Source organism: Gopherus flavomarginatus, chromosome 9 (assembly GCF_025201925.1).
Source record: "Gopherus flavomarginatus isolate rGopFla2 chromosome 9, rGopFla2.mat.asm, whole genome shotgun sequence".
Classification (NCBI taxonomy): domain Eukaryota; kingdom Metazoa; phylum Chordata; order Testudines; family Testudinidae; genus Gopherus; species Gopherus flavomarginatus.
Genome location: NC_066625.1, coordinates 87,171,050 through 87,196,225, shown reverse-complemented (window position 1 = coordinate 87,196,225; position 25,176 = coordinate 87,171,050). Strand labels below are relative to the sequence as shown.

Here is a 25,176-nt window from a genome sequence, read left to right as displayed (position 1 = left end):
AGGTCGCGAGCAGGACCGTGTTCTCGCGATCTTTCCTCGTTACTCCGCCTACCCTTTCCTCCGGGTGAATGTCCTGTCGGTGTGCGGGAGCGTGCGAGTGGCGGGCGCGCTGGATTTGCCGTCCAGCCGCCGGGACGTGGAGGAGGGGCCCGTGTGAGGCCGGGGCCGGCCCTGAGGTACAGAGCGCCTCTCCCTCCCTCCCCACTGCCTGGCTGGGTCTCCTAGGGGCTGAGTGAAAGAGGGGCTGACTCGGGGGCGGGGGGGGGTCTGTCAGGCGAAGGGCCTCTCAGACCCCGCTCTTCCTCAGCGGGTGGGGCAAGCACCACTCCCCCCATCCCACTGGGAAGCGAGGGGCTGGCTGCTGCGGCTCCCTCTGTGAGAGGCCTGACCGGTCTGGGAGCCGGCCGGTTCGTTAATACTTTATACCCAGGCGAGCTCAGGGCCGGGCGGCAGGGCCGCTGCCTTGTTTGGGGGGAGAGGGGAGTGGGATCTCCTGGGCATCTCGACTGAGGAGGGACGGGGCTGAACGTGTTGACCACCCGCCTCACGCAGCGGGCTGGGCTGTAGCCTGGCGATCCCCGGTAGAGAATCATAGAATCTCAGGGTTGGCAGGGACCTCAGGAGGTATCTAGTCCAGCTCCCTGCTCAAAGCAGGACCAGTCCCCAGGCAGATTTTTTGCCCCAGATCCTAAATGGCCCCCTCAGGAACTGAACTCACAACCATGGGTTTAGTAGCTAATGTTCAAACCAGTGAGCTATCCATGTTAAAGGGACATGGGCAGTCTTAGCAGCCGCCTATGCCTGGAGATGGCTCTGGCACCTGCTGCTGCTGTGGTTACTGATACAGATGCCTGTAACTGAAGGAGATCGGAGGCCAACTATTTCTCTCTCTAGTTTTGGGGACATTAGCAACTGCCAGAGTGGGTCAAGCTGACGGCCTGTCCAGCCTGTCTCTAGCAGTGGACTGGCTGCTTCAGAAGAAAGCACTAAAATCATAATGCAGCGATGAGGATCCTTTTTTCTATCGGGCCCCTAATCCACAGAAAAAATCAGTAGCAAACCACACAGAGCCAGGGGGTGGTGCAGAGACTGGGGATTTCCTCTAAACTCTGGGGTAGGGCCAGAAATGGGTTCAGGGTGTGGGAGGGGGCTCCTGGCTGGGGCAGGGCATTGGAGTCCAGGCTCTGGGGTGGGGCTAAGGTGACCAGATGTCCTGATTTTATAAGGACAGTCCCGATTTTGGAGTCTTTTTCTTATATAGGCTCCTATTAACCCTACCCTCTGTCCCGATTTTTCAAACTTGCTGTCTGGTCAGTCTTGGTGGGGCTTGTGCCGAGGGGTTTGGGTTGCAGGAGGGGGCTCTGGGCTGGAGCCAAGGTTTAGACTGCAGGAGCAGGCTCACATCTGGGGCAGGGGATTGGGGTGAGGGAGGAGACTTGGGGTGTGCGCTCTGGGAGGGAGTTAGGGTATGGGAGGGGGTTCTGACCTGGGGGTGGGGGTTCAGGGTGTGAACTCCAGCTGGGAGGCGCTTACCTCAGTTGGTTCCTGGTCGGCAGCAGGACTGAGGCAGGCTCCCTGCTTGCTGGAGCTCCTCACTGCTCCCAGAAGCGGCCGCCATGTCCAGGCCCTAGGCGGAGGCGCCGCCAGGAGGTCCTGCATGGTGCTCCCCAGAGCTGCGGAGCTGGTGCTGGGGGCAGTATGCAGAGTTTCCCTGATCGCTCCTGCTCCTAGGGTCTGCAGGCACATGCCGTCTGCTTCCGGGGGCTGTACGGAGCCAACTGGACTTCTAACAGCCTGGCAACCCCAGCTTCCCCCGCAGTGGGGTGAGCCGGTGCTTACGGCTCCAGCTGTGCAGAGGGGCGCCAAGGCTTAGGGCTTCTGGCCCTTGGGCTGTAGGTTCCCCACCCCTCTCAGCTTAGTGACTGGGGAAGGTTTTATTTCTAGCCCTGTTAATTTGTGGTTAAGCTATGCTTTGAAGCACAAAGATTTATATTAGAGCTGGTTGGGTTGTTTTTTTTCTTCCAGGAAATGTTGATTTCTCCCCCCCCCCCATCAAAAATACCCCACAGTGTTTTCATTTTTTGACAAAGTCAGTGATTTCCATGGAAAGCGGACACGTGTCATGAAATAGTTTAGTTAACAACCCAATATTTTTGTCAAACTGTTTTGATGAACAATTTTTGACCAGTCCTCCTGTCTATGTCCCATAAATTGACTAGACAGTTTCATCATCTTTGTAAGTATCTCATCCTTTCAGTCTCCTGGACTAATTAATATTTTGTATCCCACATGTTAACTGGCAAATGTATTTTCCATAAAATGCAGGTATCTTCAGACAAAATATGTGCATCTTTTTAATATCCTCTTCTATAGGGGAAAAAGCTTAACTGTGAAGATGATAGATCCACTAGCAAACAACTTGTTTGATCTTCCTGAGTATGATGCTACAGAAGATGAAATATTTCCACCTCTTCCACCTCCTTCCTCCCCAGGGAGAGATGATGTTGAAGGAGCCCTCATCAATGAAGGTGAATATCTTCTAGAAAGAAAGAATCTGTATTACAGCATAGATACATGAAATTGCAAGACCATTAGCAAGAATTTTTAATGAATCAGTAAACTCAGGGGTTGTACCGTGTGAGAATTGCTAACATAATTCTTCTTTTTAAGAAAGGGGAAAAAAGGTGATCCGAGTAGCTGTAGGCCTGTTAGTTTGACATCTGTAGTACGTAAGGTCTTGGAAAAAATTTTGAAGGAGAAAGTAGTTAAGGACATTGAGGTCAATGGTAACTGGGACAAAATACAACATGGTTTTACAAAAGGTAGATCGTGCCAAACCAGCCTGATCTCCTTTTTTGAGAAGGTAACAGATTTTTTAGACAAAGGAAATGCAATGGGTCTAATTTACCTCGATTTCAGTAAGGCATTTGACATGGTTCCACATGGGGAATTATTAGTTAAATTGGAAAAGATGGGGATCGATATGAAAGTTGAAAGGTGGATAAGGAACTGGGTAAAGGGAAAACTACAACAAGTCATACCTGGAAGGTGAATTGTCAGGTTGGAAGGAGGTTACTAGTGGCGTTCCTCAGGGATCAGTTTTGGGACCAATCTTACTTAACCTTTTTATTACTGACCTTGGCACAAAAAGCGGGAATGTGCTAATAAAGTTTGCTGATGACACAAAGTTGGGAGGTATTGCTAACCCAGGGAAGGACCGGGATATCATGCAGAAAGATCTGGATGACCTTGTAAACTGGAGTAATAGTAATAGGATGAAATTTAATAGTGAAAAGTGCAAGGTCATGCATTTAGGGATTAATAACAAGAATTTTAGTTATAAATTGGGGACACATCAGTTGGAAGTAACAGAGGAGGAGAAGGACCTCAGAGTATTAGTTGATTGCAGGATGACTATGAGGCGCCAATGTGATAGAGCCGTTAAAAAAGCTAATTCAGTTTTAGGATGCATCAGGCAAGGTATTTCCAGCAAAGATAAGGAGGTGTTAGTACCGTTATACAAGGCACTGGTGAGACCTCATCTGGAATACTATGTGCAGTTCTGGTCTCCCATGTTTAAAAAGGATGAATTCAAATTGGAGCAGGTTCAGAGACGGGCTACTAGGATGATCCGAGGAATGGAAAACCTGTCTTACGAAAGGAGACTCCAAGAGCTTGGCTTGTTTAGCCTAACCAAAAGAAATTTGAGGGGGGGATATGATTGCTCTTTATGAATATATCAGAGGGATTAATATTAGAGAGGGAGAGGAATTATTTAAGCTTAGTACCAATGTGGACACAAGAACAAATGGATATAAGGTGGACATTAGGAAGTTTAGGCTTGAAATTAGACGGCAGTTTCTAACCATTAGAGGAGTGAAGTTCTGGAACAGCCTTCCAAGGGGAGTAGTGGGGGCAAAAGACATATCTGGCTTTAAGACTAAGCTTGATAAGTTTATGGAGGGGATGGTATGATGGGATAACCTAATTTTGGCAATTAATTTGGCAATTGATCTTTGATTATCAGCAGGTAAGTATGCCCAGTGGTCTGTGATGGGATGGGATCCGAGTTACTACAGATAATTCTTTCCTGGATGCTGGCTGGTGAGTCTTGCCCCACATGCTCAGGGTTTAACTGATTGCCGTATTTGGGGTCCGGAAGGAATTTTCCTCCAGGGCAGATTGGCAGAGGCCCTGGAGGTTTTTTGCCTTCCTCTGCAGCGTGGGGCACGAGTCACTTGCTGGAGGATTCTCTGCAGCGTGAGGTCTTCAAACCACAATTAGAGGACTTCAGTAACTCAGACATAGGTTAGGGGTTTGTTACAGGAGTGGGTGGGTGAGATTCTGTCGCCTGCATTGTGCAGGAGGTCAGACTAGATGATCATAATGGTCCCTTCTGACCTTAAAGTCTATGAGTCTATACTGATATACTATTAAACTGACTTATGTTAGTTTCGTACTCTGTTAACTAGAATTTTATAAATCAATTTATCTAAAATTGATTGGAAATTTTTATTCTTCTGCTTCTATAAATTAAAATTGGACCTGATTGTGCATTATAAACCTTGCTGGGGAAGGAAACATTTTCTGTATTGTACACTCCCCATCAAAATATCTATAAAACAAAATAGGTCTTTCAATATACTTTTTTTTATTCTGAAAAATATATCTTCTTGTAATATCAATGAAAAGGAATGAATACTACAGCACTGAAACAAAATAGTCAGTGAACGCCGCTTGCTTCACCTTGCAGTGTGTGAAAGTATTTTATTACTGGTAAAGTGTGACTTGTTTTGAATGGAACGGGAGTTGTAACATTTGGCTGAATAAAGATGCTGAGCATAACAGGTTGTAGTAATAATAGGATTTTTTTAATCCATATCCAGTGTTTCAGGATATATTTTAATTTTAAGGGGGTGAACAGGGAGGTGGCAAAGCTTGCAGATGATAAAAAATGAATCAGGATAGTTAAGTCCAAAGCAGAGTGCGAGGCATTACAAGGGGAATCTCACAAAACTAGGTGACAACAAACAAAATGGCAAATACAATTCTATGTTGATAAGTGCAAAGTAAAGCACATTTGAAAAAATAATCCCAACTGTACATATATAATGGTGGATTCTAAATTAGCTGTTAGCACCAAAAAAAGAGATCTTGGAGTCACCATGGATATTTCTCTGAAAACTTGTGCCCCGTACCTAGCAATGATCAAAAAGGCTAACAGTATGTTAGAAACTATTAGGAAACAGAAAATAAAACAATATCATAATGCTACTATATAAATCTGTGGTGTACCCACATCTTGAATATCATCCAATTCTAGTTGCCCCATCTCAAAAAGGATACAGTGAAACTAGAAAAGGTCAGAGAAGGGCAACAAAGATGATTGTGGGCTGTTCAGATTAATAAAGAGGTGACTAAGGATGGGGATATGTTAGAGGCTTATCACTCCATTCATGATTTTGAAAAAGTGAATAGAGAAGTTTTGTTTACCTTTTAAGAAATTGTATTAAACCTGCTGCCTATTAAACAAGAGGAAGTACTTTTTCACACAAATAATCTTTGGGACTCGTTGCTGTGGCCAAAAGTATAATTGAGTTTAAAAAAAGAGAACTGTGTAAGTTAATCAGGAATAGATCCATCAATGGCTATTAGTCCCGGGGGTCAGGGATGCAACCCCATTTTTGGGACAACCCTAAACCTCTGACCACGAGAAGCCAAGAGCAGAAGCTCAGTGGATCGCTCCATAATTGCCCCCTGAGGCCCTGGTATGGGCCACTGTCAGAGACAGGGTACTGGGCAAGATGGACCATGATCTGACTCACTATGGTAGCTTGTTTATTCTTATTTTAAAAAATTGAAAGACTTGACTATCTGATGGTATACTTTGAGTATGAATAATGTTAAACTTCAGTTTCTCAAATATTAGATTTTACGTATGCATTCCTTGATTCTTGGTTTACATGTTTAGTATAAAAGTAGAACACTTATTGATCAGGAATAGATTGGTTTGGATAAGCACACTAATGTTGATATGTAAAAATGAGTTTCCTAACTCTTGAATTTTCAGAACTTCAGAGAATAAAGCATGTAGTATAAGAATTTGTATACAGATTGTACAGTGCTTACAATAATGGGGCATTGTTCTTGGTTGGCCCTTAGGTATTACTGTAATAAATCTGATTAACATTGACCCTAGTCTTGTGATGAGAACTGTAAGGATAGATCCTGGGACCACAAAGAGTCCTGTTTAAATCAGTGGGTTTTTGTTCATGGATCTGCCTTTTTGGATCTCATTAAGCAATCAGGGTCTTAGTCATATCCTACAGGGTTATCCCAGTAATATTATTTCCATATTTCACAGGGTTCTGCTGTTTTATTTTTGATTCCCATAAATCTGTCTTTCATAACTGGCAGTGGCTATCAAGTCTGTAGTTATATCAGGACTGTCAAAGAGAGACTTATCTTTACAATGTCTCTGTGTTCTTTTCTTCTCTTCTGTCTAGCTAATGCAATACACCCATTTAGCAAACTCCTAAGGATTTTTAAAAATCCGCTGATATAGTATCTCCCAGTTTATTTTTCACCTGAGGTGATTAGTTATGCGTGAGCCTTTTTTTCTTTTTGTATACTTTTAAAAAAGAAAAAAGTGTGTGGGAGTGACAATTATCAATAAATTAATTTGCCTGGTTTTTGTAATCATCTGAGAAGTCTCCTGTTGACTCCAAAACAAGAATACTGTTAAAGTATTGCTTTGTTGGTTATTCTACTATAACTCTAAAATTTAAATGGCACGGCCATTTGTAATTTGTTACAGGTCCGTAAATGAAAAAAGTTTGAATACCATTGGCTTAGGACACTTGAGAAAGTTTTGCCTTCCTAACTAGATACCAGCTTCACATGGCTTTATCCTTAGAGCATTTATGCATTGTGTAAAGTTAAGCACGTATGTGCCTTAGTCAGGTTACCCTTATTTTGTTGTTGGAGCGAACTCCTCCTCTCTTCCCCTTCTCCGTCCCCCTCCCCCCCCAAAAAAAATCCTGAAGGACTCCTGACACCATAGTTATAATTTATAGCCTTGATTTTTGCTGTTAAAGCATACACAATGTATTGTCGGTTACACTAATTAACAAACTAAGGTACAAATTTTAAAAGAGCTTTTCATTAAGATGGGAAATAGTTTTATTATTTGCCAGAAAAAATCACTCTTTTAAGATATCAAGAATATTACTTTTTCTTTTTAAACGCTGTTTTATAAAGTGCACCGGGGGGAAGGGAAGGAGAGAACATGTACAGAATGTACATTGTAAACATTCAGAAATAAACTGGCAACTGGTAGAGCCAGTGAGGTATACTTCTACCCTTATATTATGTTATATCTGAATTTGTGTTACTGCAAGTGGTTCCTGTGTGCCCGCCCGTTACTTGTTGCAGCCCTCCCTGGGGCCCCCTTGCCCCAGCTCACCTCCACTCCGCCTCCCACGAGCATGCCGGAGCTCCACTTCTTCCTCTCAGGCTTGCCCCGCCAATCAGCTAAGAAGCGGAGCTGCGGTGTGCTTGTGAGAGGAGGCGGAACAGAGATGAGCTGGGGCGGGGAGGGCCCCGAGAAGGGCCGTAGCAACCAGGGGCACAGAAGAACCACTCCAGCTCATCTCCACCTCCTCCCCGGAGCGTGCCGCCAGTCCGTTTCCACCCCCCACGGCTTGCCGGGCCAAAGAGCTGACGTGCCCAGGGAGGAAGCAGAGGTGAGCCAAGGTGGGGAGTGGTTCCTCTCCCTGCCCCGATATAACATGGCCTCACCTATAACGCAGTGAGATTTTTTGGCTCCCGAGGACTGCCTTATATCAGGGTAGAGGTGTATAAGTAGAACATAAAGATGTAAAACATTAATTTGAGTAATGATAGTTGATATCGCTTGCATTATAGATTTATAGTATGTTGTGTTCTATTTGTCAGAGCAAGATGGAAATAAACTATCCCAAACGAAGGATTCTACTGTGTCTACACAGAAAGCAGTTAAAAGGCCGCTACCTAAATTAGATGCTCAAAGGTATTTGTTGCACAATGTTCCTATGTACTGGTGATGATTTCAGTGTTTAAAAAACAATAATCTGTGTGTGGCTGCCTGGTAGAAATTGATTTAGGGTGTTAATCTGTTTCCACATTACCCACTTGGTCGTTACCAAGTTTTAGGTTGTGGATGTTAGAGATGAATATATTGAGCTTATTGCTGCCAAATGTACCTGATCCTTTTGTTCTTCACTTACCTTTTATAGTGCTGTTATCCTAAGTCATACTTCTATTGTAAGCGCTTTGGGACATGAAAACTATTTTATGGGTAAAGGGCCGTATATGACCGTGCATTTTCTTCTGTATAATATCTTTTATTTGTCCTTCAGATTACTTCAGATTTCAGCTTGCCTCAGGAACATTTCTTCTGACTTTTTTTTTTTTTTTTTTTTTTTTTTTAAATTGGGAAATCCTTCAAAATGAGACTTCAGACTGTTGACCTTTTCTGGGTGTTATCCACAGTCTTGTGAAGTGCAGTAAAATCTGATTTTTATAGATATATGAACTCTTGCTCTTGAGATTATATTTGTAGGCATCAGGCAGCATTGTTAAGGAGTAGAAAATTACTTCCTTCTGCATGCAAAACTCTGATTTTTAAAGGGAAAAGTAAACAGGGCTGAATCCCAATATTGTGAAGATGTGTCTTTTAAGTATACTAAAAGTTATTCTAGGATATCATACTTTGGTGTTTTGGAAGCATTCAATATTAACCTTTTGATTATCTGTATCCTAGCACTGGCAGTCCTCTCTCTTCCACATAGACTGTAAATTGTTAGGGCTGGGACTGTTTCTTATTTCGTGCTTGTATTAGGCACTGTACAATTTGGCCCTGATCCTGATTGAGGCATGTGAATGTTTAGCATATCTCATGTCAATACCTTGCAATGCCGGCTACAAAAGTGCCATGCGAATGTCTGTTCTCACTTGCAGGTGACATTGTAAATAAGAAGCGGGCAGCATTATCTCCCATAAATGTAAACAAACTTGTTTCTCTTAGTGATTGGCTGAACAAGAAGTAGGACTGAGTGGACTTGTAGGCTCTAAAGTTTTACATTTTCTTTTTGAGTGCAGTTATGTAACAAACAAAAAAATCTATATTTGTAAGTTGCGCTTTCACGATAAAGAGATTGCACTACAGTACTTGTATGAAGTGAATTGAAATATACTTTCTTTTGTTTATCATTTTTACAGTGCAAATATTTGTAATAAAAATAATATGAAGTGAGTACAGTACACTTTATATTGTGTGTTGAAATCAATATATTTGAAAATGTAGAAAAACATCCACCAATATTTAATAAATTTCAATTGGTATTCTGTTGTTTAACAGGGCGATTAATCTCACTGTTAAGCAATAGAATACCATTGAAATTTTTTCACAACGCGATTAAAACTGATTAATTGCGATTAATATTTTTAGTTAATCACATGAGTTAACTGTAATTAATCGACAGCCCTAATAAAAATATCACAAATAGTAAGCTTTAGAATTTCTAGTTGAATAACAGTTAAAAACAAACAAAAAAAAACATATTTGAAAACCATATTAACTCGACATTTTTCATATTCACAGGTTAATTTCAGAGAGAGGACTTCCAGCCTTGCGACATTTATTAGATAATGCAAAATTTAAGGGTAAAGGACATGAGGTAACAAATATTGAACAATTCTTATCCTATTTCTTAGGAATATAGTTTGAATGAAAGGTTAACTTTTGGGGGTGGGGGGGCGGTAATTAGGAGGAGCGAAGTATAACTCTAGAACAAAATCAAACATTACCTTCTAAAAATGAATAAAGACTTCACCCTAGACTAAAATAGGACCAGCTAACAGTATTTCAAATGCATCTTGATGGGGCTTTTTCAGTCATATTAAGCTACATCAATTGAAAAAATATGATCGGAAAAATGCATCCTGACCTTAAACCTTTTCTAGTTAACTTTCCAAACTAGAACCATTCTGCTGGAACTTTTAATGTGTGATTTTTCTTTTTAATGTGCCCACAGAATGATTGTTCTTAAACTTTGGGAGGGTAATAAGACTGCTTATTCTGTTCTCAACAAATATTGTTAGTGTTTTTGAATAGTTTGATGACTTACCTTAATAACATTGTGGTTTGTTTTACACATACAAAACTTAGGAAAGTATCAGGAAATTCAGTTATCGTTCCCACAACAGCTGTAATTTAATTTTAACCTTAAAAAATAAATTAACGTGATTAAAATGGAACATACTATGTATGTGGGCTGCTATGATTGCAATGGGAACCACCAAATATTTGACTTTGTAAAATCTCAGCTACAACATTGCATGTACTTAGCTTTTTTGAGAGCCGTTCTAAATGACACTGAGTTGGAATGTTCCATTGTAGAAGATTAGCTAAAGTGCTGTGTGCTATGGTCTCCCCTTGCACATGATCCTCTACTTGAAGTGGTGGGAAAAGCATTTGGGGTAAAGCTATCTGAGGTCATTTTAAATTCCCTTTGTATCACAGCAGCAGTAGCGTGAAAAGGAGTTGGGGGAAAAATAATTAGCTGATGTGAAACGTTTGCAAGAATGGGATGATTTAAATAATATAAATATATTTAACTCTTGTACTTATTTCACTGATAATGTTACACTATTTTTGTGATGTTTTAGGGATTACCCACTAGTTAGGGGTTCTGTTATCACCTGCCCTATAACCTTGGGGTCCCTTGATGCTGTGCTACTATGGCTCAGATCCCTGACACAAGCCACCTGCTCACAAGCACAAAGTCTCACCCTGGCTTCTACCAGCCTAGTTACTTCTTGCAGGATGACGCTAACAGCCCTTCTGTTCCCAAGTCTCCCCAAATCCATCCTCCCTGAGTTCTTAACTACCAAACCTCTGATTGTTCCCCTCTGGTTCATCACCCCTGAAGGCATGAATCTATCCCCTCAGTTATCCGTTGACTTTGGGGGAAACAGTTTCATTGGAGTAAAATAAACTAAAAGTTTATTTAATAGAAAAGCCCAGATTCAAAGATGAAATAGGAAGAGAGAGTAAACATTACTGTGTAACTTATATAATAAAAAAGATGCAGCCTTAGGCTTTACACTTTTCTAATACAAGTTACCAATTTCTTTTGAAGAGTTTCCCAGTGTAGCCCTAGCCATAGGGAGAATCCAGCATTTCATTGACATCACTGGCCAAATGACTGTCTCTCAGTTTCTGGAAGAAAATCTCAATCACAAGCCTGTTTTTAAAATACTTTTCCATCAGTCTGTGGTGATATATATTTATTTAGAATGTGGAAAAAATCCTCTCTTATCTTGAGACCCAGGATGTCTCTATCTTTCCATTAGCCCCAGTAGTCTACCATTGCCTCTTCTTGGCTGGACAATGGGTCATTACTTGAAGCCCGTTTTGTGTAAATACTAGGTTACCAGCCTTGGGAAGTGCCCCTTCCTACTGTGAGGTGCTGGTGATATATAATACTTCACATTTAGGGGTGTGTGTGTGTATATTTCATAACCAGAATCTACATACCTCATGATCATCAAGTTCAGAACATTGCGAGTCCTCCTAGGACTTTACTCAATTCACTTGCATAGTACAATAATATAGTATGCAGTCAGTTGCTTCATTCGCTCTTGTTGGGGTTTTTAAACCTTCTGTTCTCTGCTTGGTGTGTCTGGACTCTGTCACAATTGTGACAATGAATTTTTCACCACTTGTTTGTTTTTCTGTTCTGTTTAAGAGCTTTTGTTTACAAAAATACTTAATTTTCAGTTTATAGGTTTCTGAAAAGCTGTTTTTAAAGTCTGTGCTGGTGTGTATCTGAATGCCGATCACCATTCTTATTATAGATTGGCTACGCTTTTTTGTAATAGCCCATAATAGCGATCATGAACTTATCTAGCACAGTGTAAGATCACCTGATACACTTACCTGTTCAGTTTCCAGGAGACTTTCAGCCTTGCAAAAACCGAATGCTACCAGTGTCTTTGACAGTGTTTCTCACTCTAAAATCTGCAGATCTATCCAGCTGTTGGAATTGCATGTCTTTTATTTATGTTCCAGACAGAGGACTTGAAGACACTTTTAAGACACATGGAACACTGGGCTCATAGACTGTTTCCGAAACTGCAGTTTGATGATTTCATTGAGAGAGTAGAGTATTTGGGAAATAAAAAGGAAGTTCAAGTGAGTGCTGGTCATGTCCTTTTCTGTTTTGTTACAAATACCATATTGTACAAAAGGCAGAGTTTGGGAGGATAATACTGTGCAAAAAGGAAGACAAGTTATAATGCTTTCTTAAATAATTCATTAAATTAAATGCATATGTTCGTTTAATTGAAGTAACAGTCTCAATCAGTGTTGAATAAATTATTTAGGAGTGCATTATAAATTACCTTTCATTCGAAACACAGTATTTCAAAGAACGTGCTGTAACTTGTAGGTACATCCTTTATTACCAAAGTAAGTTATTTTGGAATACTGGAATTTATTTTTACATTTACATCTCCAGCAGATTGTTTAGTAGATGTGCTGTTTCCTGCACTACTTAAGGGAAGATGGGGAATCCAGAAAAAAAAAACTTCTAACAGCACAAAGTTTCAGCCCAAATAGAGAAGAGGAATTGTAAGGAACTGTGAAGAAAGGCACCAATCTTCCTGGGAGGGGCAAAAAGGGTGAAACCGGGTTAGCAGCAAGTTTAAACACTTAACCATCACCCAGAAAGAGATGATACCTTACAGGCGGAAACAGCATCATCATACTATGACCAGATCAGGAGACAACTGTGAGTGGAGGCCTGAGTAGGAAAACTTTTACTCACCAAAAGCTTAACAAAAGAGGCGAGAGTGAACAATCTGTCTACTTTCCTCTGCTATTGGCTAATAGTAAAATGTGCTCCAATTCCTCTCTTAGCCTGGCTGTTGGAGACAGTCAGGTAATATTGCTAAAGCTGACTCATTTTATCAAATCAATGTTAAATTTTATTTGACCTGGTCTAATGCATACAAAGGCTCTTAACCTTCTCTTCTACCACAAGAGTATATGGAGGGGAACAAAATAATTCAAAATCTCTCAAGTTTTGACAAGGGTGTAGCATAGTGGAATTGGTTAAGAGTGAGCCAAAAAAAGAAGTGGAAGCCAGAGGCTCCACAGTACAATGCTTCAAGCTGCATCAGTATGGCAAGACCAGTAATTATGCTATTTACTGCCAGTCCATTGTTGCACTCTGGAGCATCTTGGGTTTGGGGAAAGGCAGGGGAAGATCAAGTGCTGTAGGAATTAATATGGTATTAACCTCCATGTTATACTAACATTTTTTGGTGGGAGAGGGAGGCATACTGCCAAGTTCAGCTTCTCTTCTATTCTGATGTAGGTGTGAGAAAGGTGAGTAAATGGAAGGAAGCATGCCATATAGCTGATTTTTTTTTCTGTAGCGCCCCAATGTGGTTTTTTTCCTTCTGGACTATGCAGGACATGAGTGAATGAAATATTAGTAAAGGTGTGCATGCCTGGTGTGGTGGCAGGAAGCCCTGTGATTACATCCTGTATTCTCAGTTGTATATAAGTTTACCAGTGAAGTTTCAGGTTTTACTTTAAGCTTTATGTAACTATTATTTTATTGTGAAATAGTGCAAAGATGTTTTGGTGAAAACATTAATTTGTAATAAATAGCATCTCTTCTCATTTCAGACCTGCTTAAAGCGAATTAGACTTGATCTTCCAATTTTACATGAAGATTTTACAAGTAATGAAGGCATGTATGCTTTTCTGCAGCCCGTTCCAGTAGTTTATTTAAACATTAACTTGTTCTCAACTTTCACAGTCAATGAAAAAATATGGAAGGTACAATGGAAAAATAACACATCTGCATCCTTGTATGGGGGGAAAAACCTCCTAGAATTATCTGGTCCTCTCTTTTAATAACATGCCTCTGTAGAAGACTTATGCAAAATTTTCTTTGATCAAATTTAAGTCTATCCTCTACATCCTGATCAGGCTACATATATCTCTAGAGATGAGTAGCTTTCAGTAAAGAAGTTTCTCAACATCTTATTCTCCATTCTCAGCTGGAAAATAGGTAGTGGATAATAATAAGTTAACCCAAAAGTAGGACATCAACTATGTTTGAATTGTTAGAGCCTTCAAGAAACTTTCTATTTTCACATAAAATTAACATTAGGGTTCCACTTCGCCTGTAGAGGTGCAGAATTGAAGTACTCTTGCAGTTTACTAGTCTGTGATTGATAGGAAATAGAAGGTTCATTAAGTACATCAAGTGACTAATGTCTGTATAAGTTCCCCATTTTAACAGAGCAGTCAGTCTATATGATGATTATTTTCTTGTTAAAAATACTTATTGGTGTCTGCTGCCACTACTGTATTTAGTTGTCTGCATACTTACTACTCCTTTTAACTCTTTCCACTATCTCAAGATCATACTTTTTTTTTTAATGCAATAGTGAATTTTGAAGTGGCTAATGCAGCAGTTCTTTGTATAATCAGATAGTGCTTCAGATGAACCAGAAAGCAGTTTTATTACTAGTCTGTGGAAGAATGTTTCCCTTGCATGAAAAATGAGTTGGATTCAGTTAGTGTTATGAAAGAAATTGTAACACTAGAGAGAAGTAACAGACCACAGTTCTCCCTTGGGTCCTCATTGCTTATGGTGAGCAAGCAGTAAGAAATCTTTCCCTTTTTTTCTCTATGATCATTCTGGGGCAGAACTAGTGAAATGTATTACCACCTTTCCTGTCTGCTTGTTTCATTGTGGATAAAATCTGTTTAGGTTGTGTTGTGAACTTTCTTCAGCAGCTCTAAATTACATAGACCAGGTGTTAGTTACCATGGAGACCTGACTGGATTAGTGATTAGGTACTGTTGCCTCTATACCAGTGACTATAATCTGGGCAAATCTCCAGTCTTGATGCTGTCTTGGAGCTACACAATAAATAAATCACCGTGTCCATAGAAGGTTGCAGTCCTCTTTCTCCTCTTGTTCCTTTTGATGTTAGGTGTTTTTTTGTCTTCTGGCCTCCTTATTGTCCCACAGTGAGTCAGCCTGAAGAGGGAGATATTGTTACTGGGGCAAATCCTTATCATAGCTCAGTTTAGCTACTTCATTTTGGGAAGGATATATTAATATTGTGTAACTTCTCCTCTGTGTGACAATGGAACAACGTTGGCATATAAAGCCAAGAAATACAAACGATAAGCACAAGAGTTAATATTAGAAAAAATAGTGAGGCTTATTTTATCAATTTTAATTGACCTTGTGCAAATATGAGGTACACCTCTACCTCGATATAACACTGTCTTTGGGAGCCAAAAAATCTTACTGTGTTGTAGGTGAAACTGTGTTATATTGAACTTGCTTTGATCCACCGAAGTGCGCAGCCGTGCCACCCCAGAGCACTGCTTTACCATGTTATATCGGGTGGCTTTATATCGAGGTAGCAGTGTATCTTACTGAATAGCATAGACACAAAAAACATGTCCATAGACCATTTTGTCATTAAATGCAGAAAAGTTTTAGAGAACGCACATGTTTATGTACAGACAGTGTTTTGTAACACTCACGCTTTCATTGCAGTGTTTCTGAAAAAAAGATCATAGGACAATGTGTGAATGACAGTGTTCATACTTTCAGGTGGCTCAGTGCCATGAAAAATAATGCTGAGAAAAAGCTAACTATCTTTGTGAGCAAATATTTTGTGAGACATGCAGGAGACATGAGTTCAAACCCTGTGTCAGACATTAGTGCAACTACATAAATGTGGCTGTATTTGCTGTTGATTGTATTTGTTAGTAATACAATGTAACCCTAAGCAGCCACATACATTAAAACATATGGTTCCTGCCGACAGAGTCTGTCAAGTTATCAGTCTTTCTGTGCGATGGCTCCATACACTAGTTTTTAAAATCATGTTATAGTAGAACACCAATTTTAGAAACTGAGTGAATAAAATTGAACAACTCAAAATTACAGTAGGTATGCTGCACTGCATCATTTTCTTGTCTTTCAAACCAATGCCAAGCAGTTCTCAGTGCGCTAAAGGTGTCAGAATGTGCAGGGATGTTGACTTGTTTCACAAGAACACATTTATGTGACTTATTTCCCCTCTACTCTCCGAATCCGGGAAAAATAGTTATTACTGGATGTTCGTAACTTTGGCATTCATAAAATCAAGATTCTACTGTCTTTTTTTTTTTTTTTTTTTGAGAGAGAGAGAGAAAGAAAGAGATTAAGACTAATGGCACTAGCAGTTATACCTCTGTGATAGATGCCTCAGGGCACAGCTGCGCTACTACCTATACCAACAGGAGGGGATCTCCCAACAGCATTGGTAATCCACTTCCCTGAGCAGTGGTAGCTAGATCAACTAGAGAATTCTCTTGTCGACCTATCGCTCTCTACGTTGGGTATGAAGACAATTTAACTGCATTACTCAGGTATCTGGATTTTTCACACCCCTGAGTGACGTAAATATACTGACCTAATTTCCTAGTAAAAAGAACAGGAGTACTTGTGGCACCTCATAGACTAACAAATGTATTTGAGCATAAGCTTTCGTGGGCTACCCCCCACTTCATCGGATGCATAGACTGGAACATACAGCATCAAGATATTTATACACACAGAGAACACGAAAAGGTGGAAGTAGCCATACCAACTGTAAAAGACCAGTCAATTGAGATGAGCTATCATCAGCAGGAGGAAAAAAAACTTTTAAAGTGTTAATGGAGATGACCCATAGAAGGTGTGAGGATACGTAACATGGGGAAACAGATTCAGTTAATGTAATGGCCTAACCATTCCCAGTCTCTGTTCAAACCTAAGTTAATTGTATCTAATTTGCATATTAAATCAAGTTCAGCAGTCTCTCTTTGGAGTCTGTTTTTGAAGTTTTTTTGCTGTAAAAATTGTCACCTTCAAGTCTGTCACTGAGTGGTTAGAGAGGTTGAAGTGTTCTCCCACTGGTTTTTGAATGTTATGATTCCTGATATCAGATTTGTGTTCATTTATTCTTTTGCGTAGAGACTGTCCGGGTTGGCCAATGGATATGGCAGAGGGGCATTGCTGGCACATGATGGCATATATCACGTTGGTAGATGTGCAGGTGAATGAGCCCCTGATGGCATGGCTGATGTGATTAGGTCCTATGATGGTGTCACTTGAATAGATATGTGGACAGAGTTGGCATCGGGCTTTGTTGCAAGGATAGGTTCCTGGATTAGTGTTTATGTTGTATGGTGTGTGGTTGCTGGTGAGTCCTTGCTTCAGGTTGGGGGGCTGTCTGTAATCAAGGACTGGTCTGTCTCCCAAGAGCTGTGAGAGTGAGGGATAATCTTTCAGGATAGGTTGTAGATCTTTGATGATGCACTGGAGAGGTTTTAGTTGGGGGCTGAAGGTGATGGCTAGTGGTGTTCTGTTATTTTCTTTGTTGGGCCTGTCCTGTAGTAGGTGACTTGTGGGTACTCTTCTGGCTCTGTCAATTTGTTTTTTCACTTCAGCAGGTGGGTATTGTAGTTTTAAGAATGCTTGATGGAGATCTTGTAGGTGTGTCTCTGTCTGAAGGATTGGAGCAAATGCGGTTGTATCTTAGAGCTTGGCTATAGACAATGGATCCTGTGGAGTGTCCTGGATGAAAGCTGGAGGCATGTAGGTAAGTATAGCCGTCAGTGGGTTTCCGATATAGGGTGGTGGTTATGTGACCATCGCCTGTTAGCACAGTAGTATCTAGGAAATGGACTGCTTGTGTGGATTGGTCCAGGCTGAGGTTGATGCTAGGATGGAAGTTGTTAAAATCATGGTGGAATTCTTCGAGGGCTTCTTTTCCATGGGTCCAGATGATGATGATGTCATCAATGTAGCACAAGTAGAGGAGGGGCATTAGGGAACGAGAGCTAAGGAAGTGTTGTTCTAAGTCAGCCATAAAAATATTGGCATACTGTGGGGCCATGCGGGTACCCATAGCAGTGCCGCTGACTTGAAGGTATATATAGTCCCCAAATGTGAAATAGTTGTGGGTGAGGACAAAGTCACAAAGTTCAGCCATCAGGTTTGCCGTGATATTATTGGGGATACTATTCCTGATGGCTTGTAGTCCATCTTTGTGTGGAATGTTGGTGTAGAGGGCGTCTACATCCATAGTGGCCAGAATGGTGTTTTTCCTAGTGTAGACCAGTTCTCAGATTTCAGAGAGATGTTTCATAGAGAATTTTCAGAACTAGTTGAAAAATTTGAGCAATTTCTTGGCTGAAGTCAACTTGAAAATTCTATTAAAAAACATCTTCTGCCATCTCACTGCTTTGGGGCACTTCTCTGTGCACTTGGGCAAGTCACTCAATTTCTCTACCTCCATTTTGCATATTGTAAAATATGGCAGTCATGGTGATATGTATTCCCTATTTGTAGCAATGTAATGAGGAGTTCTAAAGAGTGACTGTTTATGCATTTTAAAGACAGCTAAATTAACAGATGTATTTGAACATGTGTCCTGTTGATTCTCAGCATCAGAGAATCAGTCAGCTCTAACAAGGATTTGTTGTTGTTGTTGCTTTGGCCAGGGTCTACATTATAGACTTATATTGGTATAAAAATCTAAACCCCTGAGTGACATAGTTATACTGACATCCCCTTTCCCCCTCCCCCAGTGTAGATAGCACTATGTTGGTTGGAGAGCTTCTCCTATTCACATAGCTACCGCTTCTCAGTGTGGTGGATTAACTGTGCCAATGGGAGAAGCTCTCCTGTTGCATAACATGTTCACTAATGTGCTTCAGCAGCACAGCTGCAGCACTGCAAGACTGTATGTGAAGACAACAGTCCTACCACTTGTTCGCCTCAAACCTTCAAGCACAATGTATGGACGCTGGTGCAGCTAAAAACAGAAAAACCAACAACCCACAAAAACCCTGTGCATTCAGAACTCTCTTTTTTTTTTTTAATATGGTCTATTTTGTGGTGGTCAACACTATTAGTATTCCAGGGAGAAAGAATACAGAATTCATAGAAATCAGAGCGCCACCATCTAGCCTTAATTTAAACCAGTGATTTATGTCTAGCTACCAATATAGTCTTTACAATTTTAAAGTGTACTTTCTAACGTGTTTTTACAATCTTAGATCTACATTGAAACTTTTGGTTTCACTAATAGTAAAGCTTTGGCTTCAAAGGTGCTGATGGTTTTTACTTGTGCCTTTTTATACAGGTAGTAGAGGGGGAAATAATGGGCTCAAAATGTCTCCTGAAGAAGAATTAGACCTCTTTTCTGAAAACGTGAAGGAAGAATTTTTTTCTCACTCAAGTACTGCCCTAACAGAGGAGCAACAGCGAAGAATTGAGAGGAACCGGCAACTAGCCTTGGAAAGAAGGCAGGCAAAGATGCAATTTAACAGTCAGTCACAAGAAAATGGTAAATAGTAACAGAATTTTGCAGTTTAAATGCTGACAAGTAATGTTCATAGCTTTAAAATCTCAAAGCCCACACCATCAAACCAAAGAAGAGAACAGGACATGCTTTAAAATTACATTTAAAAAAGCAGCTAATTTTCTAGGGGGTTGTGGTTGTATGAAGCAGTAGACACCTAACTGATAATTGAGATTTCTCTATTTTCCAGAATTTAACCTTTATCTGTGCAAAGCTGGGAGCTTTCACTGTATTGCAGTTAAGATTAACCATTCAGAAAACCACACAGATAAACTCCTCCCCAAGGAAAGTTATCTGTCAATTAAGCTTTCATATTGGAGAGGGGAGTTTCTAGTCTTCATGGTTCTAAAGATAACGTGAATAATGTGGTTCTTGATACAGCAGAGAGGTTAATTTATGATGTAATGGATACACATTAGAGGCAGATCCAGTATTCTTGCCTCTAACTTCCTCTTAGACAGTGGCAGGCTCAAATAGCCTCTTTAGAGCTAGGTTTTCTTCTTTTCTTTAGGAAGTTTTAATAGTTTACAGATTCTAGCTATGTAATTATCGGAGACTATACATCAACCATTACAACAGTGAGCTTTTGCTTAGAGAAACATTATACAGTAATAGATAGAGATCTAGTGATCTGTAACAGGGCATTACCATGTTAGAATATCTTGACACTATCCATGACATGTCATTTCTAGTGATTTTTATCAGATGGAGTGAAAATCTCTCATTACACATTTAACAAATAGGGCATGTCTATCAAATCTTAATATTAAAAAAATTGGACAGGTGTGCTTGTTCTCCCAATGACTATACTTTGAGTGGTAACCAAATATCTATATACTGTCTATTTTGCTGGGTATCATTTTCCTATAACAACCATCGCCCACATTTTAAAAACATTCCTCTAGAGTTCACTATTTTGCCTTCCCTTCTCCATGTGGGAGGCTATCAATAGCCCACTAGTAGTAGATAAGATGATTCTTCATTTTCTTGTGTGTGACCATTTCCACTAAAGAAGCCCCAGGAAGATTTTCAAAGGATAAATTGGTAATAAATATCCAGTTGTTTGTGATATTTGATTACAAATTGCATCCCAGTACTCTACTCTCTGGCTAGATATGGCCCCCAGCTGTGCATAAAAATCTTTCATCACAATTTCTCCAGAATTTATCCATATATTAACCTGATGGGTGTGAGGGTGCCACTGAAACAGTATCTCAAATAATTTTTCTTATCATGCTACAGACTGAGGTTGCTGGTCCTTTTTTGTAGATCAGACCCCATTCCTCTGATGTGATTCGTCTATACAGATCCATTCCCAGCATGTTATATGGACATTTTCTTTCTTTATTAGGAAAGTTGTCTGAAAAGGTGATGTAAATTAGTTTGGTTTTTTTTGTCCAGATGCCATTGTTTCTATTAAAGTTAGCTGTCTATAAAACAGCTTTCCTAGAAAGTTGAGAAACATAATGCCTAACTTGAAATTACTGGTACCATAGGACAGTGGTTCTCAACCAGAGGTCCAGGACCCCTGCGGGCCGCAAGTAGGTTTCAGGGGGTCCACCAAGCATGACTAGCATTAGATTTTCTGAGGCCCAGGGAAGAAAACCGAAGCCCTGCCGCCTGGGACTGCAACCTGGGGCCCTGAGACCCACCACCAGGTGCCAAAGCCAGAACAACTTAGCTTTGTGGTGCCCCGTGTGGCCCTGGGCAATTGCCCTCGATACCTCCTAATGCCAGCCCTGGCTTTTATATACAGAAAAACAGCTGGGCTGTGGAGTTTTTATAGCATGGGAGGGAGGGGCTCAGTAAGAAAAAGGTTGAGAACCCTTGCCATAGGAGTGTGTGCCAGTTAGTTAGTTTCAATCTCAATAATTTTTTTTGCATAATAGCTAGTCAACTGTTTGTATTCTGTGACTTTCCCAGTTTTCAAATCACTGTGGTTTGCAATTTGGGTTAAGATCTGGATTATTTGCAACAGATGTCATTAGCAATAGAAAATAATTTCTTCTCTAGTTCTAGCCCAACCCATAGAGCATCCTTTGCTAAAGGATGTGTATAAATTTCTGGAAAGTGTGATGATTTTGTATTAATCCGTGGTAGCCTAGCAATGTTTATTGAACAAGAAAATTGTGGCAGTGTAAAGGCCCAGTGTTTGGCTGGGTTAGAGTACCCCCACTCCAGTACTGCTTTGATCTGGCTGGCTTGATAGTAACATAGAATATTTCTGGTCTGTACAAAGTATGTGCACTCAGTCTTGATTTTTTCTTTTTTCACATAAATTCTATCATCCTCTGTATTCCTGCTAGGGTTTTTTCTGGGATTATTACAGAAAGATCTTGAAATAAGAAAGATATCATTGGCAAAAATGTTCATTTTGACTGTTCTTCCCAACCAAGAAATTGCATACTTCCTGCATCATTTGCTGAAGTAGAGGTTTGATATTTAAATTATAGAGCTCTTCTGGATTGTTTGAGATTTGAATTCCCTGGTATCTCATAGAATTTCTCCATTTGTACCCAAATGTTTTCTGGAGGAATGGGACTTCACCATCTGGCAAATTTATAGCTAGCATTTCAGATCTGATATAACTTAATTTAAATCCAGATGCTTTCCAAAGTCATGGATTTCTTTAGATACTAAATTTTAGGGAAATATTTAGTTAAACTACATGTATGTATGAAGCAATTTTCTTGTGTGTTCCTGGAAGTTTTATTCCTGTGAGATTCATTGGTCTGTATCCTCTGTGCAAAAGGCACCGTGTCTTATGCAAAGAGTAACGGAGACAATGGATATCCTGCCTTGTTAGAAAGAGCAGTTATCCATTTAAGGGACTGGGAGCTAATGTACATATGGGACAAGACTTGAAGCAGAAAATTCTACTTATATCAAAAACTTTCTTTACATTAAATGATAATAAAAGAAATGGATCTTTTTTTTTCCATCTGGCATTATAGATTCCAAGTACTCTTTGAATATTGTTTGACAGTTGTCTATCCTTAGTAAATCCAGCACGATTGGAGTTTATATAAACTGTCGCTGCATATGGTGAAGCCTTTTCCAACATTAGGGAGAGCAATAACTTTTGCTGCTTTCGTAGGTTCCTCCCCTAACTAGTAGACTGGTACTAAAGGTACCTCTCAAGAGACCCTCTAATACCTCCATAAATAAGCCATCAAGTCCTGAGGCATGTCTACACTTACCGATAGATCGGCACTGCTGCAATCGATGCAGCGAGTGTCAATTTTAGCAGGTCTGGTGAAAACACGCTAGATCAATGGAAGAGCACTCTCCCATTGATTTGTGTATGCCACCTCCCTGAGAAGCGTAAGGGAAGTCAATGGGAGACACTCTGCCACTGACACAGCGCAGTGTAGCCACTGTGGTAAGTGGATCTAACTACATCGACTTCAGTTACATGAATTTGCTTAAGTTAGATCGATTTACTGCCCGTGGAGTTTTACCGCTTTTCAATCTCAAAAGTTCTTCTATATCTTGATACATGTTGTTCTCTTAGGCAAGTCTGCTACTTCCAGATATATTTGAATAACGTCAGACCTTGGAGTATCAGAGGTTTAGACATTTTTATAACAGAAGTAGCATACATTTCATTAGTGTGCATAGCTATCTTTTGCTAATTGTTGTTAGTTGGTGGAAGAATATGTTGCTCTTGAATCCCGGTAAGCTTTTGAGTCAAGAACTTACATTGCCTTTTCCATAAAATGCCCAGTTTATATAGCTAAGGGCTTTTTCTGTGGCATCAGTCAATTTTCCCCTAATACTACTTAGTTGTTGATGTGGCCAGCACATCCCTTGGCCCATGCCACTTCCCGCAGCCCCCATTGGCCTGGAGTAGTGAACCACGGGCAGTGGGAGCTGTGATCGGCTGAACCTGCAGCTATGGCAGGTAAACAAACTGGCCCACCCCGCTGGGGGTTTACCCTGGCTGGCCGTGGGCCAAAGGTTGCTGATCTCTGTTTTACTACCTGCAGCTAGACTTCTACCTTAGGGATAACTGATAGCTCTTTTCTAAAATGTAGAAAGGAAGTTGATTGCTGCATCTTTATCCATCTCCCAACAAAACCCTGTGCACAATTATCTTTGCTGGTCACAAATTTCAAATCCTTGGGGAGGGTGGCTCAGAGGTATGAGCCTGAGCAAAGAAATTGCAGATGGTAAATGAAACTTGGATATCCTAGGCAGTAATGTTTTGGTTTTTTAATAGATCTGTCTGCCACCCAGCCAAATGAAAAGTTTAAAACAATTGAGGCTCAGGATCCAGATGACCTGGCAGAAGTAGAAATTCAAGCTGCTGAAGCCAAAGTTGCTGACATGGAAGCTGTGGACAAAGATATACAACTTACATGTGCAGAAGAAATCAAATAACCTTTCTGTCTGGATACAATGTTGTTTTAGAAGGACCCAGATATCTTAATATGCTCAAGTGTCACTGACTTCTCTTCCCCCCTACCCTTGGACATTCTGTGGAAATCTTATTCATGACATCTATGTAGCTGGACAAAATTAATCAGTTTCCCTGTGTAAAAAAGCAGATATCAGCTTTAGTAGCTGTTTTCTTCAACACCTTAATTCAGGAAAGGAACATAACTATTCTACATTTCAACTGTTTTTTAAACTAGCTTTTTTCCCCAGTGTCAAAAGGTATCAGTGAAAGTAGACATTAATTTCTTGGAACTATACTATGATGTGACTTTTTTTTACGATTGACATTCCTCAAGCTTAACTTGCGTGGGTCTTGAAAGCCTGGGCTTGTATAAAGTTTTTTACATCCTGTTAAAATTTTTTTTTTTTATAGACCATAAGTGATGGTTCAGTATCAGGAACTTCTTGCTTAGTATGAACATCCACCCTGTCTTAACTGTTCTGTAGCATTTTGTAACAATACTTCATGGTTATGAAATGCTTATTTTAGTAAATTTTATACAGCACCTTGAAAGTTATTAAATTTTGGAAACCAAATTTGAAAAATATTCTCTACATATCATTGATGGCACAAATTTGTCAATCAAATGTACTCTAAACATATTCTACTCATTGTTGCTTAAGTCATGAGAAAATCACATGACAGGAAATTAAGTAGCTTCAGATGTATAATTGTTAATGTTCTGTGGTATCTCATAGTGGACTTAGCTATTCATCAACAAATCTGATAATTCTGGTTATCTTTTTATAGGATTTTTTTCTCCTGCAACAAGTGCTATGTATTTATTCCCCTATTTTATGGGAAGTTGTTTCTGTTGAAGGGGCAAGGTCAGACTATATAAACTCACTTTAATTTTTCTTTTAGGGAGGGGAGTAAGAACTAAACACTCAAAAAACTTCATTGAAAATCAAGTTAGAATAGGTTTTTTTGAGTTGTGGTAGTATACTAATACAGGAAAGTTGAAGTGAAACTGACTCTGTAGGGATTAGATATTTAAGCTTCCTTTTCTGCCTCTGAATGCCTCCCCAAAGAAATTTTCTTCAGATAACAATCCTTTCATGCTTCATTGAAGTCAAACATTACATTTAGCTTCATAGTAATTTTGATAGTGGAAGCAAGGTTCTCCTACAATCTCCCTTCCATTAGTATGTTATAACTAGCCCCAGAGGTTTCAGTAATCAGGTTAAAACTACATGTATCAGTAACAATTTTTTTGTTTATGCAATAATTGAGTTAGAGGCCAGTGAAAACCA

At 40.1% G+C, this 25,176-nt stretch overlaps 1 protein-coding gene and 1 non-coding gene across 4 annotated transcripts; both read left to right on the top strand.

Annotated features, from left to right (window-relative positions):
• TIPIN (TIMELESS interacting protein) lies at positions 1-24,468 on the top strand. 3 transcript variants are annotated; one of them, XM_050967615.1, is made up of 8 exons: positions 1-176; positions 2,374-2,528; positions 7,957-8,050; positions 9,644-9,719; positions 12,116-12,238; positions 13,742-13,809; positions 19,268-19,467; positions 23,705-24,468. In XM_050967615.1, exons 2-8 carry the CDS (start codon positions 2,396-2,398, stop codon positions 23,863-23,865), a joined length of 855 nt encoding a protein of 284 aa, XP_050823572.1. In that variant the 5' UTR covers positions 1-176; positions 2,374-2,395; the 3' UTR covers positions 23,866-24,468. The 3 variants fall into 3 exon arrangements, with proteins under 3 accessions (XP_050823572.1, XP_050823571.1, XP_050823570.1); XM_050967614.1 differs by having other exon boundaries at positions 2-176; positions 13,742-13,805; positions 19,264-19,467; XM_050967613.1 differs by lacking the exon at positions 12,116-12,238 and having other exon boundaries at positions 96-176; positions 13,742-13,805; positions 19,264-19,467.
• On the top strand, positions 15,825-15,960 carry LOC127058692 (small Cajal body-specific RNA 14). The gene has a single exon (XR_007776444.1). It is a non-coding gene; the product is annotated as a small Cajal body-specific RNA 14 (non-coding RNA).
• Positions 24,469-25,176: the final 708 nt, after the last annotated feature.